This window comes from Notechis scutatus, chromosome 4 (assembly GCF_049901735.1).
Source record: "Notechis scutatus isolate UNSWTSFEM ecotype Mainland chromosome 4, rNotScu1.2, whole genome shotgun sequence".
In the NCBI taxonomy this organism is placed as follows: domain Eukaryota; kingdom Metazoa; phylum Chordata; class Lepidosauria; order Squamata; family Elapidae; genus Notechis; species Notechis scutatus.
Genome location: NC_142012.1, coordinates 91,545,323 through 91,562,899, shown reverse-complemented (window position 1 = coordinate 91,562,899; position 17,577 = coordinate 91,545,323). Strand labels below are relative to the sequence as shown.

The following is a 17,577-nucleotide window of genomic DNA, read 5'->3' as shown; positions in this document are numbered from 1 at the left end:
AGGGCTGATATCAATCAAGGTAGTCCTTGACTTATCTATGGAGATTCTCAGTCATCCAGGTCATGGTTGTCCCAAAGGTGCCTTTTCAGGAGGCAACTGGATTTTTTTGTTTTTGTTTTAAGACGTTTTCACTTGTCATCCAAGAAGCTTCTTCACCTCCGACTGGGTGGTGGGGAATGGAAGGATTTATACTCCTTGTAGACACTCCTGGTCATTTGCATCCTTTTAGAGAGTTTTTGGGGCCCCCCGGAGGTTTATCTGTGTCCTCAGGGTCACCGAAGTAGTGGCAAATGGGTGGGGAGCCTTCTTGGAACTATTGAAAGGACTGTGTTGTAGACTGGAGATATCTTGTCCTTGACTTGCAACCACAACTGAGGCCAGTATTTCCATTGCTAAGGAAAGTGACTGTTAAATGAGTCGTCCCCCCACCCCCCGATTTTACAATTCTTTTTTTAAAATTCTTAAGCGAATCACTGCAATTGTTAAGTAAATCACATGGTTGTTAAGTAAATCTGGCTCCGCCCACTGACCTCGTTTATCAGGAGTTGACTGGGAAGGTGGAAAAGGATGATCATGTGACACTGCAACCATCATAAATCCATGCAAGTTGCCAAGTTCCCCAATTTTGATCATGTGGCCCACAAGGATATTGCAGTTATAATAACAAGGGCCAGTCATAATCACCCTTTTCAGTGTCACTGTAACTTTGAATGGCCTCTAAGTTAATGGTTGTAAGTCAAGGACTACCTCTAATCTAGGGGTCTCCAACCTTGGCAACTTTAAGACTTGTGGACTTGAATCAAAGCTGGCTGAGGAATTCTGGGAGTTGAAGTCCACAAGTCTTAAAGTTGCCAAGGTTGGAGACCCCTGCTCTAATCAATCTGTGCCTGAATAATGGCTTACCAAAACAAAGTGGCTCCAGAAATATGAAAGTTCCATAGTCAGTCCCATTCTCTAGAAATCTAGAAAATTCTCTGAATCCTCTAGAATTCAGGAAAAAAAAAATCCTTCCTTGCCTTTTTAGAATCAGCTCTGCAACTGAACTTCAATACCTGTAAGACAGGTTTTTTTGGATTACTGGATCCGTGGTATTTTTTCATACACTGTACTAATCAGTGGTGGGATTGAACATTTTTTTACTACCGGTTCTGTGGGCGCGGATTGGTAGGCGCAGCAGGGGAAGGATACTGTAAAATCTTCAGTCAGAGGTGGGATTTGCCAGTTCTCCAAACCACTCAAAATTTCCGCTACCGGTTCTCCAGAACTGGTCAGAACCTGCTGAATACCACCTCTGGTACTAATAAAATATTTGCTCCCATACAGAGAGTGTTAAACATAAACAGAATGGCTCAGACTAGTTTCCTCATATCTGCTTGTTGTGTAAATCCATTACTCGTTTTGGGCGGCAAATGAAGCAGCATCGCATCAGGAGAGCAAAACTCGTCTTGCAATAATGAGAACAAGAACAAGCAGTGGATGGCTCAAATCACAACAGGGTTCTTGGAAAAAGCTGGAGCATTAATTATTTTGAGCTGTTGCATTTTAATAGAACTGGCAATTGCAATAGAAATCATGACAGCAAGGTGGAAAACAATGCTGCTGTACCATTAGTAAACAAAATTGGAGTGGATTTCTATCAAACCTTGCCTGTAAGGATACTTGTTTTTTCCACACAGGTGGTCTTTATCAGCATTTACAAAGCCTGAATTTGTAACCTGATCAAAATTTGATATAAGCATTTCAGTTAATTAAAAAAAAGAATACTTAAAGCTTTTTCACTTGGGGCTTTCTACATAAAAACATAAATGATATTAATCCTGGTTGATGCAATTCTATAGTGGAATTATTCAGTCTGTCATTTGTACTTCTATAATTGTCTGGTTTGGGACAGCAACCCAACAGGACAGGTACAAGGTTCAGTGGATAGTTAGGATTGTAGGCAGGAAAAAAAACCAATTGCAACCAGCCTGTCTTCCATTGAGGATCTGTATATTGCACAAACCAGAAAGACCCTTCATATCCTGGACATAAACTGTTTCAATTCCTCCCCACAGGATAGCTCTATAGGGCACTGCATGCCAAAAATACTAAATACAGAGTTTTTTTCTTCATGCCTTTACTCAGCTGAACACTTAATTCCCACAGCACTATATTTGTGATGACCCGGAGTGTAACACAAATGTAACAAAATCCAAAACGTAAATAAATGTTCTTTAATGCCTCCAACTTGGGCCAACTGTTCAATAATTCTCAGTTGAAGATAAAAACTTATTCAAAAATAGTCTTCAAAAGAAAGCAATACAGTCCGAACTTAATGAGCAGACAGTGGTGAAATAAAAAACTAAAACAAGCTACAATGAAGGAGTTTCCACAATGGACCAGGATAAGTAATTACCAACTTCAAGGAGATAACAAGGCATAGTCTGTTGGAAGGACGCCAACCAAGATAACTTCAGCCCAAAATAACACATGCTTTGCTTCTGGCAACGCTGTATTTTAACAGTCTCTCTTATATACTATTCTCCCCAGCTGCAACCAATGAGGGAGATCATGGCCGCTTCCTCTCTTGTAAGCCAAATTGTTTCCTTCTCCGTTCCTTCCTGCATGTCCTAGGATGAAGAGGGGATGGGCCTGGTTCTTCCTCTGACTGCCCAGCCGGCCTCTGCCCTTCCCCAGCCTCCTCCACAACCTCCAGAGCCACACCTCCCCTCCCTTTCGGTTGTTCTTCCTCTCCCTCAGAGTCTGACTCTAACAAGGGCATGACAATCTTATGCCTAAGGATATTTTCTTATGAAGTAAGCCTGTATTACTTTTATCCTTCTCTGTTCTACTGCCTTCTCTTATTGGTATCACTATTATGATTATTATTACTCTAATATTATGATTATTATTAGTTTGTTATTTTGCATGTATAATGAGAACTTCTGTACCACAGATTCCTTGTGTGTCCAGTCATACTTGGCTGATAAAATATATTCTATTCTATTCTATTCTATTCTATTCTATTCTATTCTATTCTATTCTATTCTATTCTACGCTACTCTTGCCTCCAGTCTACAGATAAAAATTCAAGGGAAGCTAAAAAGAAAGCTCTAAGAGTTTCTTATTTGTCTTATGATTTTCAAAACACTTGGAAAGTTGAGGAAAAACTACAACATTTCTAAGTTTAAAATGATACATAAAATGTGAAAGAAACTGGTCATGAATAATAACATAAATGAAGACATAGACATGAGAAAGTTAGAGATGCTTGTCCCAGTTTTTTATAAACCAGGAACATATCAAATAAAAAAAACAAAAGAAACAGAATTACTGGAAATGAAAATATTTCTGATTCACACAATAGTATTATTAAGATATATTTCATGAGGTAAGATAGTTCCCTCCCCTCTTTCACCCATCTCTCTCATTTTTTATCTCAAAAGTATTTAATCCAGTTAGGAAAAAGTTCACAATATCCTTACTTCCTCATTTTAATGACAAAGTTTATGTTTTTCAATAAAGATTTGATTAATAGGTAAACATTAAAAATGCTACAGTCATGGAGTTTAATATAAAACAAGTATAATTACTTGTTCAAATAATTGTTATTTTTTTCACTCTTACACACCAAACATATTTTTGAGCCTCCAAGTTACAATAATTCAACAGAATATTTTTCTGATATATTAGACATCTTAGATAACATTTTAAAGGGTCTGGCTATCAATTTTGTTATGCTGGAAATATATAATGATGTTTGGAATACTTCAGTGGTGGGATTCAATTTTTTTTACTACCGGTTCTGTGGGTGTGGCTTGGTGGGCGTGGCAGGGGAAGGATACTGTAAAATCTCCAGTCAGAGGTGGGATTTGCCAGTTCTCCGAACTAATCAAAATTTCCGCTACCAGTTCTCCAGAAGTGGTCAGAACCTGCTGAATACCACCTCTGGAATACTTGACATATAAGCCTGTACAAATATTGTTCATTTTTGTTTCATAGCCATAAGTTTCTCAATATAGATTTGGGAAGAATAGGGTTAAAGAAATAACATGATTTACTTACATATAATGCAAAAACTGGCCCATAGTAATTTTTGTGATTAAGGTTTAAAGCCAGAGAGAAAATGACTTGACTTTGTAGGGTTAAAATATGTCCTTCCTTCTCTTTTTCTTTCCTTTTTAGCTTTTCTTTTAATTATTTTTCTTTTGTATGTTAAAGCAAATAAATGAACAAACTTTTAAAAATGTAGAAAGTAACTAACCTCCATTCCAGTTCTTGGTAAGTTAATCAGTGCCTATTAAGTATGCATATTTAGCTATCAAAAATCCAGAAATACAGAAATCATATCCTCTTTTTGGTATAGTATAGTTAATAGAATATGCCTTTATTCAGCTTTGCCATCTGGTATTAACTTAAAATGAAATCTAACATTACTTTTTAGAAAAGACTGCTTGAATTAAGTGCCATTACAATAGCAACAAGATAAGAATTTCCAAAATAGATTGAATTTTGTTAAACTATTGGCAATGGATTGCAAATTTATCAAGGAGCTATTTATAAGAACAGCAATCTGTCATTTATTAAAAAAAATTAAAATATGGGAAAGATAACTCAGAACCTGTTTTTTACTTGCTTCCAAGTTCAAAAAGGCTTTTCTATTCAATGATTCTGCCAATTTTGTTGGAATATATGCATTTTAAAATTTAGGTTTTCATTTCAAAATAATAGGCAGTGATGTCCATTCAGCTTGTGTGATGCCTCTATGTTTGTACTGAATGCAATATTGGAGCTGTTGCTGAATATCAGAATAAATGCAGACATTAAACACGCCAAATAAAAATCTCTATGCCTAAAATCAACAGGGCACTGCCAATGTAAATACTGAACTTTGCCACCACATACTACAGTATAAATTAGTAATTGATATTTCTTTGAAAGATGGTTAGGCACTATTTGGAAACGTAAATATATTACTCATTTGCAATATAGATGTGTTTTCTGCCTGAAAACTGTTTCTTAAGTGTGATATGGTACAATTGTGAAACAACTGACTCAAATCACCAGGTAACCAAGGAATCGTTAAACTTTGATGCAATTAATCATCCAAGATTTGTACGTTGTCTATATGCATAAATAAAACAAACAAAATAACTTATATTACCAGATGTTTTTGTAGAGGTGAATCCTCTATGCAAAGAAGAAGCATGGTTAGTTTATAACCCATCATAATAGCTCGGTCTATAACTGCGGTTCTGAATATGAAATGATTTGTCTTTTAGTTGACTTAGAATTGTCTGGGAGGAATTAAAACCATCACCTGTTTTTAATTTCAGAGGCTATTTTACTCTTCCAAAAGCCAGAATTCTTGACTTATTTTATCTTTTAGTAATTGCAATCTTTAAATTGTTTTACAATTCACATTCTTCTTCTTCCTGAGCCTTTAATTACAGCCCAGATGGGAAATTGAGGCTACATTCTCTCAAGGGCTCTAAAAGAAAAAATGTGTTCAGGTGAGCTTTGATTTAGTATAATGTGTACATCCAGGTAAATCCACACATTAGCAAAGCCTAAGTGTAAGATAATGAGGGATCTTTGGATTTATCCAGATATATTGGGCTTTCTGTTGCTACCCATTACAGATTTTTGCACAGTTGCAGACTAAGTACAAACTAACCATGCTTCTTCTTTGAATCCAAGATTGTGATAAATGAAAACAGAAGCAGACTAGAACTATTACAAGTGAATAGTGACATACAAAAGATGTCATTAACATATTAAGGCTATGCAGTGCTTCCGATTAGATCTCCAGAAAATGCTTCGGCCACAGCAGGAATTCAAATGTAGCATCTTCAGAAGTTGTGAGAACTTCACCACTGGAAGCTTTCAAGAAGAGATTGGACTGCCATTTGTCAGAAATGGTGTAAGGTCTGCTTGGATACGGGGTTGGACTAGGTGACCTACAACAGACTGTCCTGGCCTGTGGACCAGATGCATCATGGAGTGGCCACGCCTGATTTAGTGAAGGGGAAAAAAGTCCCAATATATCATGAGACGCTGCCATAAACAACGTGAGTTTGATACCCCTGACCTACAAGGTCTCTTCCAACTCTGTTAATCTGTATCTATATCTACAGTGGAACCTCCGGTCACGACTGTAATCCGTTCCAGGACTTCGGTCGCAACCTGATTTGGTCATGACCTGAAGTGAGACTGACTGCACACATGCGCGCACAAAAAAGAAATGGCGCGGAAGGGGAAATCGCTGCAACACTTTAAAGCAGCTGTGGGCCTTGCTACACTCTTGCAGAAAAAGATGCAGCTGCTTTAAGGTGGTACAAATAGATGGTACCTTTGTGTTCTCTGAAGTACTTACTCTTGGGAGACCAAATTTGAAGCACCACATAGCCCTAGAGCACATATTGCAAGAAAAGGCAAGGACAGATAGATCAATCAGAGTTGTAATAAAGGATTTCATATTCCACCAGGGGTGGGATTCTACCGGTTCAGATTGATTCAGGTGAACCGTATGTTAAAGTTACATCTGGTTCGCAGAACTGGTATTTCAACCAACTGGCTGGCCCCGCCCACCCCACCCCAGGAGTCTCCATGCGATGCAGGTAAGTGCAGGCTCTTCATGGAGGCTCTGGGAGGGGAAAAAAATGGGCCTTCTGGAAGTCCAGAAACGGGCCTGTTTCCAGCTTCCAGTAGGCCTCCAGAGGCCAGGGGAGGCTGTTTTTGCCCTCCCAGAGGCCCAGGGAAGGCCTCTGGATCCTTGGGAGGGCAAAAAATGGCCCTCCCAGAAGTCTGGAAACGGGCCTGTTTGCAGCTTCCGGTGGGCCTCCAGAGCCCAGAAGAGGCCATTTTCGCCCTCCCAGAGGCCAGAGGGAAGCCTCTGGACCCTTGGGAGGCCAAAACTGCCTCTGCCGGGCTCTGGGGGCCCACCGGAAGCCGGAAACAGGAAGTTCTGGTAGTTCTGCCCACTAATTTTTGGAACTGAGGGAGACAAAGCAGGATGTGTCCCTGATCTGTCATCTTATGCTGTCCTCCCAATTTTATTTCCAGTTTGGAAAAGAAATAAGAGACATAATTGAGAGCAATTTTGGAGTGTGCTGATTTGGCACTGAATTTCTTGGTCTGTGATCTCTATGATACAGTATAAGGAACGGCAATTAATATAACCATCTCAATTTCTCTTCCCTGTTGGAGAAAATCAGAAACTTTAGCTAGTAGCATGCTTGAGTAACACCGAGCTTTGGTTTTTTTTTAGCTACAGCCTTAAATGTGCCAGAGGTATGGTGTTGGGGAAGACCGATGAAAATATGGAAACAGGTCATGAATGTATCAATTGAGAATTTTCATTCAAGGCCCAAATGAGCAGGGTCAAATAGACGTATCCTAGACACATAGATGAACACCTTTGAGAAATGAAAGAACATTAGGTGAACATTCTTGAGAAGCCCGTAAAGTTGGCAAAAGTTAAAGAGGAGAAAATGATGGTGTGCAGCAAGGAGGATGAACTCCATTATGACAGTAATGAATGCACCACAGAGAGAGCTAAAAGATCAAGATGAAGACAGACCATCTTGGAGAGAATCTATACGGCTGCTAAGGAATGGCATTGACCTGAGTACACTCAATTACTCAATCGATTTCGCCTTTGATTGCTTCTCAAATCTTCCTTTTTTAGTTACTGTATTGGCTTTCAAGATTATGGGTATTTTTTCTAGTGTGGTCTGCAGCACATTTCGGTAATTGTTTGGGTTCCATGACTCCACTTCCCTTTGATAGTTTAGGCTTAAGCAAGCAGATGAATTTGTGTATTTTGGTGGAACATTTTCTAAAGATGGCCCAAGAGATGGAAAAAAAATTTAAATGTGTTAATGCTGGTAAAAACTTATCAGGTAATATGTGGTTTACTGTAAGAAATCCATGTTTGTTGAAAGAAACAAAAATGGCTGCATGGAAGAATGTACTTTTACTGGTTTTGCTTTTCTGAAGTAGAAATCAAATTGGACAATGCACTAGACTAGAGAACTAGTAGAGATCAACCCCAATGGGGATAAATTTCAACCAGATCATAATAAAGGTATTTCAAAGGACACCCACCCCCACACAAAAAAAATCAATGCCGTGCTTTTTATATATTTTCTTGCTGTGAAAGCAGGACACCGTAGGAAAGATAATAGATGCTTTTGAATTATGCAAGCCGAAGCTCAGATATTTTGGACGCCTGATGTGAAAAGATGATGGATTTGAAAAACGAATACATCTGGTAAGATAAAGGGAAACAGAAGCCATCTGCAAAGGTTAGGAAGTTCGGAGATCAAGTCGAGGTGAATCTTTGGCATTTGCAGGTTGCATTTTTTTTTGGGGGGGGGACAACTTGTGGGCCACTTTTAAGGGTGTGCTGGCTATAAACACTTTGGGCAATTGGCAATATGGAGGGGAGGAAAAGAGCATGACCAGAGTCTGAAAAGTCACCAAGCCTGAAAATGAAAACAATCCATGGCATACAGCAACCCAGTGCAGAGCTCTACAAAACAGACAATTGTCCAGTGGTGGGATTCAAATTTTTTTTTACTACCAGTTCTGTGGGTTGGCTTGGTGGGCGTGGCAGGGGAAGGATACTGTAAAATCTCCAGTCAAAGGTGTATTTGCCGGTTCTCCAAACTACTCAAAATTTCTGCTACCGGTTCTCCTGAACTGGTCAGAACCTGCTGAATACCACCTCTGCAATTGTCCATAAACAGACCATTGTGAATACTGGTGGGGAGGGGAGAGAGAAACTCAATTTGCAAGTTTATAGAGGAATGAAAACGGTTTTCACGTGCAAATGAACTGAGATTGGCTATGAGAGCTAAAGACCTAGTCCGCATGGAAGGGGGGGATATTTAAAGAGAAAAGAAATAGTTAAGAAAAGAAAACATAGTGCTACAAAAGCAGAAGAGAAACGGCTGTTTGATGTCTTTCTCCCTAACAGCAAAAATACTTCATATTGTGACACAACAGGCAGCCAACCACCACGGAAAAACTAACATTACCGTACAAAAAGGGGAATGTCAAAAAAGACAGCCAGAATCCTCCAACCCCTAGGAATAACAATAGCTCACAAACCCACAGCCACACTCTGCCAAGAATTATCCAGAACCAAAGACGAAATACAGACAGATGAAAGAAACAGTGTAATTTACAAAATCAACTGTAACCATTGCAACCAATTCTACGTGGGACAAACATCAGGTCAATTAAAAAACAGGATCCATGAACACTGGCTTGCAATCAAACGCCACAATCCCAAATCCTTAATCTCTACCCACCCCGACACCACAGAGCACCAGTTGGTTTGGAGCAACACAAAAATTATAGGCCACATCAGTGGTGGGATTCAATTTTTTTTACTACCAGTTCTGTGGCGTGGCTTGGTGGGCGTGTCATGGCTTGGTGGGTGTGGCTTGGTGGGTGAGGCAGGGGAAGGATACTGTAAAATTTCCATTCCCACCCTACTCCTGGAGGAAGGTTACTGCAAAATCCCATTCCCTCCCCACCCCATTAACCTTCCTTCCAGCTCCATTCTCCTATGCAGGGCAACAAAAGAATACCTAGCCGATCAGCTGGGACTCGGGAGGCAGAGAATAGATGGAGGTGGATCCAGTCAGAGGTGATATTTGCCAGTTCTCCGAACTACTCAAAATTTCCGCTACTGGTTCTCCAAAACTGGTCAGAACCTGCTGAATGCCACCTCTGGGCCACACTATTACCTGCTATGCTTGTGAGTTCATCAAAACCTGGCACTCCACAAGCAATTCCATCAACAGACACATTGACCTACAGCCAGCTTACAAACCCCTCAGAATCCAAACCAACCACAAAGCCAACCAGAGGCAGCACCAACCCTCAACCAACCCACAAAACTGCCCCCCCACCAGATCTTGACATGATGTGTGATGACCCGGGGTGTGACACAAAAATAACGAAGTCACAAAAGTAGAATAAATTCCCTTTAATGCCTCCAACTTGGGCCCCAATGTCCAATTATCCTCGGCTGGATATCAAACTCTTCCAAAAACAGTCTATGAAGGGACTAAATGCAGTCCGAACCCAAAGTAAAGATAATTAGAAATTTAAAAAAACCAACACAAACCACACTGCAGGCCAAGATGATAAATTGCAGACTTCCATAAGACAACACAGCAACCACAGTTGGGAAGACGCCAAAACCCAGATAAGCCTCGATAAAGATAATGCACACTTTGCTTCCAGCAAGGAGCTGTGTGCAAACACCCCACTTATATCCTGTTCTCCCAACTGCAACTAATGAAAGGGATCAGGGCCTTTTTCTCTCCTGTGAGCCATGTTGCTCCCTTCTCCGTTCCTCCCTGCGTGCCCTAGGATGAAGAGGGGGTGGTCCTGGGTCTTCCTCTGAATGCCCAGCCAGACTGTGCCTTTCCCCTGTTTCTTCCACAGCCACCGGAGCAAATTCCCACTCCCTGATCAGCTGCTCAATCTCCCCCTCAGAATCAGACTCCAACAAGGGCATGACATGATGTAACCTCCCCATCACAAGACCTGTCAAAAGATTCTCACTTGACACACCCACACCTGATCCATCACAAGACCCTCACTTGACATACCCACACCTGGAGCCTTTATAAACAGAGGAACACTGACAGCGACATCCCCTGAACTCCACTGAAGATGTTACCTAGCCTAGTAATGGAACGTTCAGAAACCAACCCACAAGTTCAGAGAATGAACCTTCACCCTCACATAGTGCTGCAAACCTTGGAATTGGAACACAGAAATAGAACACAGAGATAGAGTTGTATAGATGAAACAAGAATAGAAATAAGGGTGCTTAGATCTGGCCCATGGGGATGCCCTGGAAACAGCGAAGGACCGCCCACAGTGCCGCTGCCAATGAGCTCCGTTTTTGCTGGAAGAGGGCTGGAGGAGGCCATCGCGGGCGAAAAATGGCAGTTCAGCTGGCCACGTCTACCCCTGCCCCCCCCCCAAGGTCAAACACAACCCTGATGTAGCCATCAATGAAATAGAGTTTGACACCCCTGATATATAGTAATACAAAGACAGAATAAGCTATGTGGGAAAATAGAAAGAAGCACAGAATTTGCATTAAGTTTAGAAGTAAATGATAGGAATTTAATTTTGAACAATAAAATAGTGTTGTGTAAAAAAAAAACCAATACAGTCTTTGTGTCTGTGTTTTGTACCATATTAAGAAAAATCCTACTGTTTTGTCTTCCCAGATTGGCCAATATTCTTGGATTTCCTAAACAGTCTCCAATTAAAGTACTAACCACAACTGCCAAGCATTAGTTTCCACGCTCTGACAAGATTAGCACAGTGAGGCACACCAGGGGAGATTGTACTTCTAAACAGCAATATCGTGAGATAAAAAATCTATCATGTTATGTGTGAAAACCATAACCTTAGTATAAGTTTTGGAATGTGCATGATTAAATGAAAAGTCAAACAATATCTGCCTGCAAAGAAAAAAAACTATAAATTTTAAACATTGAGGACAAAAATCTATCTAGTATTTTGTTTGAACAAAGAGACACTTGAATGCACAGCTACATATTTTTTTACCTGTAATCTCATTCTCTTCAAGGTTGATCATTTCAAGAGCCTGCAAAGAAGTCAGCTGGTCAGGAAAAGTATGAAATTTGTTCCTGGACAGGTTGATATTTCTCAGGTGTAACAGGGTTCGGACCTCTTCTGGCAGGTGATGAATATAATTCCCTTCCAGATTAAGTTCTGCAGTTGGACAGGATGGACAAACAATAAAAAAGCAAATTGACTCTTACAATCATTCACCCATTTTTTTTTACTTCGGGCAATATTCCTATTTTTAATTATAATGGGAGAAAGATAATAAAGAAAAATAGGTATCTACAAAGATTTTGGGTTCATTTCACCCAGTTTTAGGAGTTGTATAGCGAACAGATCTCATTTTAGGTATATGTATGAAGAAATATTGAAATTTCAAAAGGTATCACAAACTTTTAAACGTTGCAGAAGGCTTCATTTATGGATGTTTAGAAGGACTGCCTATTCCAAAAATTTCATATAGTAAAATATATGTGGGGGTGCACAAAGGGAGGCTCAGCCAATCTCATTGTATACATGTTGTATTCTGATAATAAAGGTAATAATAATAAAATCTTGGAAGATAACACACTCTCTTTTTAATATTCTAGAAAAGAATATTCTTTCTAATCAGAAATCTATGTAATTACTGTAGGTAATTTTTCACAATAAATACAATGCCTATAATACAATGCTTAAAACAAAGGATCTTTGGTGCTCTGTGAGCTTGCTTGTTTTCTTGCAAATGTTTCATTACTCAAACTAGGTAACACCATTAGTGCTTAAAGCATTCATAATCAGACATTACTTTGAAGGATGTAATGTACTGTTCTAAACCCATTATCCCTCAACCATTTTAGAAGTGCAATTGATGTAAAAAAATTAATGGGAGTGATCTTTCTGTCTGCATATTTGGAAAGTTGTATATTTTTAGATAACAGATAGCTTCTGCCTTTGGGGAATCAACCATCAACCTTAAAGGATCAAGCAGTCATAAAATATGCTGCAGACCACCCTTGGTAGAATGGTCATAAAAGGGCTTGAGAAGATATTCTGATGCCGTCATGTATCTACACCTACGGAGATCAGAACAGTCCAAGCAAATTCCTTATGACACTCTGTTGAAGTCAGAATGGGATTCTGAAAAAACAATGTAGGAACAGAATAAAATGTTTTTGAACTTTGGTATTGGGGAAATCTTCTGAGAATATTGTGGACTCCCAGGAAAACAAATCAATATATCATTGAACAAATCAACTCAGAGTTCTCACTGGAGGCACAAATTATTCTCCTTCAGACACATTATGTGAAAACCTAACTCTCTGGAAAAGCCTCTAATAATGGGAAAGGTGGAAGGAAAGAGAAGATGACAAGCAGCTGCATAGTAGATGGTTATGGTTACAGTAGCGATGGATACATTATTGGAAGTAAAAGAAAGACCAAGTAGGGACCTTTTGTCATGGTGAAGATATCATCACCAAGAGCTGACATTAATTTGAGGGTGCGTAATCAAAAATAATTCAAACTGGAAGGATCACGGATGTTTTAGTTGTTATGGTCCTTCAAGGATGACCTGAACTCATGGTGGCTAAGGGAATAGATCCATGGAATTTTCAACATTTTTCTAAAATGACTTGCCAACATCTTTTTCCTAGAGCTTAGAGAGAATGACTGTGTGATGACCCAGGGCGTGGCACAAAAGCAACAAAGTCACAAAAGTAGGTAAAGACCCTTTAATTCCTCCAACTTGGCCTCCAATGTCCAGTTATCATCGGCTGGAGGAAAAACTCTCCCAAGAACAGTTTTTTAAAGGGAAGAAATTCAGTTCGAACCCAAAGTACATATAAATTATAAATAAAAACCAACACAAACCAAGCTGCAGCAATTAACGAGACAGGGCAGGATAAGGAATTGCAGAACTCAAAAGATAACGAAACACATACAGTTGGGAGGACGCCAGAACCCAGATAGGACTTGGCAAACAAAGATAATGCACGCTTTGCTTCCAGCAAGGTTCTGTGCGCAAACACCCTCTTTATCCTGTTTCCCCAGCTGCAGCTAATGAAGGGAATCAGGGCTTTTTTCTCCCCCGTAACCCATGTTGCTCCCTTATCTGTTCTTCCCTGCGTGCCCTAGGATGAAGAGAGGGGGGCTGGGTTTTCCTCTGAATACCTAGCCAGACTGTGTCCTTCCCCAGTTTCCTCCACAGCCACCGGAGCCACACTCCCACTCCCTGTTAGCTGTTCGACCTCCCTCTCAGAATCAGACTCCAACAGGGGCATGACAGACTGTCCCGGTGTCCCGTAGCCAGATTTGGCACCGTAAGAACTTTTAAAAATTTGTTCACAACCCTTTAATCCCTTTATTCAGGGTGAAGTCAGGGCAACTGAATGAAGCTGAGCATTTACTAGCCCAGTGCTCTTCCTGACACCTATGCAAAGTTCACAGCAGATATTTTCTCTTTGTGCTCTGATAGAAAAAGATATGTTGCTGCTAGGATTGAACTCTCAATCAATGTGGTGGCCTAAAGATAAAGACGCTGACCTCCCACTGCAATGGCTTCCCGCAACTCTCTGCCAGTGAAAGGCATCCCTCCCAAGCTCCATTTTCGCTGGCAGAGTGTTCAGGCCACCACAAGCGCTTCTGACCTGAGTGACATCGATCTGGCCGTGCCCAACCCAGCCTGCCCTGCCAGCTCCCCCAACATCAAACACAACCCTGATGCGGCCCTCAATGAAATTGAGTTTGACACACCTGCACTAAGTGTTATGTCCAAAGAAGGAAAAAGTCACTTGTATCTGCCTAAAAGATAAGACAGCCAACCTTCTCTGTGGCATAAATGGATGTGGTAAGGAAAGCTCTCACTAAAGCACAACCAAAATATTTGGAGTTAGAAACATTAAAATATGCTTTTCAGATAGTCCTCGACTTACAACCCGTCACTTAGTGATTGTAACAATGGACCCTTCCCCAAAATAATCCGATTTTTGAAATTATGATTGCTGTACACAATCACATGATCACATATTGGGCCAAAAACGGCCCCCCAAAATGGCCTGAAAACTGCCAAAAAGCAAGCTGAAAAATAGGCAGGGGCGGGGCCAGCCAGTGGTGGGATTAGACCCAACCGGCTGAATCCTACCTCTGCCTTTGAGGGGAATGGCCGGAAGCTGGGGCTGGTTGTGATGAGTGACGTCACCCACCCAGTCACATGACTAACCAGCCACACCTACCCAGCCAGAGAACCGGTTAAGTTATTCCAAGCCCACCACTGCTTCTATCAAAAGCCATCATATCATTTCTATATACTGTATTTCCATATATTTATTACCAAGTGAAATACCATCACTCAGACCAGAGATCTGACATTATCATCTAATATAAAGACTTGTTTGGGCAAGTTAATCTTGCTTTTTTAACATCTTCATCTGCCATTCGACAGCAGACCACACCAACATTCATTGCTTGTGCGTTGCAATAGAAGGGACAAGAATTATGAGTGCTTGTCCTTAGGTAAAATCTCATCATTCTCTGCTCCCATTCAAAAGAGATGGCATTACCCTCTGTTCTAAAAGTGAAGTGGAGGTAGCACATAGCAATGACTTGGTGCCAGAGGATGGGATCCAATTTATACTCTGAAATTTCATACATCTACTTAAATGTGACCCCAAGAGCCATATCAAAAATCGCTGTTTCCAAAATTGCTGTAGGGTTGCAATTTTACCAAAGTGGAACACAGGAGTAAATGTATTCTATTAAATGTAATACATGAAAGGGTTGGGTCAAAGCACTGGATCCATATAGTCATTCAAGAAAACCTTTTTCTGACAACTGCACACTCCTGGTGCAAAAAGACCGCAATCCACAGTTGATCCTGAACAAATTCTCAGTTGCTGCTATGTTCTTCAGCCTATCAGCCTGAATAAGACTGAAGTATTTTATTAACCTACATCAAATACCAACCCTAGAGAACCAAAAATAACAGTTGATGTCACCCAGCTGACAAATGTAAACAGCTTCAAATACTTGTGAAGCATCATCTTTAGTGATGGCTCTTTGGAGAAAGAAATTGACTCATCAGCAAGGCCAGCCAAACTTTGGGGCTACTGCATGCCACAGTGTTCAGCCAACACAACCTCCACATGTCACAACGCTGAAAGTCTACAGATCTATAGTTATTTCTTCTCTCCTTTATGGATGTGAATCCTGGATGGCGACTCATCAAAAACTAGAGAAATTTCACATGCAGGCTGTCCATTCCATCTTTGGCATTCATTGAGAATATTGTTCCTCCAATCATGCCTCCTTGGATTATTGAGTCCCTGATCATCAGAGCTCAAATGTGGTGGGTGGGACATGTCATTAGAATGGATGGCCATCATATGCCTCACTAGTTGCTCTGTGGTGAACTAGAAATCAGAAAGACCTTGAGGTCATCTGCCCAAGCACTACAAAAATGCTGCAAAGGAAACCCTACATCAATGTGACAGTCAACCAAGGGAATTAGAAGCGATGGCTGCCAACAGAACCCATTGGTAAGTCCTATACCATGAAGCCAAAATCAGCTTCAGAGACAGGCATCACCAATAACTGATGGAAACCCATGAGTGGTGTCACAGAATAATACCCAAAGTTATGTACAATGACTGTCTCCATTATGCTAGTCTCTGCACTTCAGACTGTGAACCTTGGGGTCCACAGGTGAACTACACAACAGTGTCTTCTTTGAAGCCAAAGGACTACCTATTATTACATGAAATGAAATGGAATGAAATACATGTTTACGCTTAAAGGTATTTTCTGGTTTTAATAGTTTAGAGTTTAGACCCAGGAATGTCTGCACAAGTGCCACACACAAAAAAAATTGGGCGAAGTTTCTATCACACTATCATGGATGCCATTTTGACTTTTTTGACCACTGCCTGCAGACTCCTAAGTATTTTTTTTCAATTCATCTGCCATTTTTTTATTTTTCCTGTTGTCCCTGGATTATCAAGCTCATTTGTTAATTTTGTCTACATATACCAATTTTCCAACTTTTAAATTTTGCTATTACATAAAGGACCTGTTTTCCCTTTGGATGCTATTTGTCAAAAATAGTTCGGAGCCAAGACTGAAAAAAGAGAGGAAAACTGTTCCATCTCTTCAATTGCTTCAGAATTAATTGACAGGATCTGGAAGGAAAGTTTAGGAATAACTGAAGCAGAAATAAATACCTTTCAGAAAACGGCAACTTCTGAAAAGATAAATAGAATATCTTTTAGTTAGAAATGTTGCGTAAGATTATTTTTTTATTTTGTTTCATGTTGAATATTTTTTGTCTCTGGTATTTAAATAATCTATACAATTCAGTAATTCTGTGGTTTACACAAACTGGCACTTTTCCAGGGCAGAGTTCCCCTTAAATCTTACAATTTCTCTATATTTTTCCTGGGGAAGATTCTTTGAAGTAGTTCTCTGGGGATTTGACTAACTCTGTTCTTTATATCCTTTGCTGTGGAGTGGTTTCGTGTGACTGCTTAAAACTAAAAAGGGATTTTTACATTCTTGCATTTCCTTTTTTTTAAAAATAAAGCTTGAATGTATTTATCTCTTGGGATATTAGCCTATCTCCTAAAAAGTTGAGAAAGAAAAAGGGATGATTTCCCTAGCCGCATGCCTTAACACTGCTGTTCCAGGAAAGCTCCTATATAATTTATTTCATTTTTTTTTAACTTTTCAATTTACCAGACAGTAGCACAGAACTTTTTCTCTCATAAGCCGGGTTCAGAAGAGGGCACTAGATGAAGTATTGCCTAATAATTAAGGAGTTTGCAGCAAGAACTAGTAAGACACCTACTAGGGCAGAAGGTAAATCTCCTGTGTCCGAACCTTGATGCTACATTTCCTTTTTTCATGTAAGATGCCTGTTGCTATTGACCAAGGACAACAATATGGATGATTGGTGCACTTTGGGTGATAAATCACATACAATAAGATTCCAATATT

The 17,577-nt window shown here is 40.0% G+C and overlaps 1 protein-coding gene across 3 annotated transcripts in view; it reads right to left on the bottom strand.

The window, feature by feature from the left end:
• Positions 1–17,577, bottom strand: part of LRRC20 (leucine rich repeat containing 20) — a 77,706-nt gene that overhangs the window by 15,225 nt on the left and 44,904 nt on the right. For all 3 annotated transcript variants that reach the window (XM_026681258.2, XM_087964099.1, XM_087964098.1), the window contains exon 4: positions 11,590–11,757. In XM_026681258.2, coding sequence (XP_026537043.1) covers positions 11,590–11,757 — 168 coding nt within the window. The remainder of the gene's footprint in view (positions 1–11,589; positions 11,758–17,577) is intronic.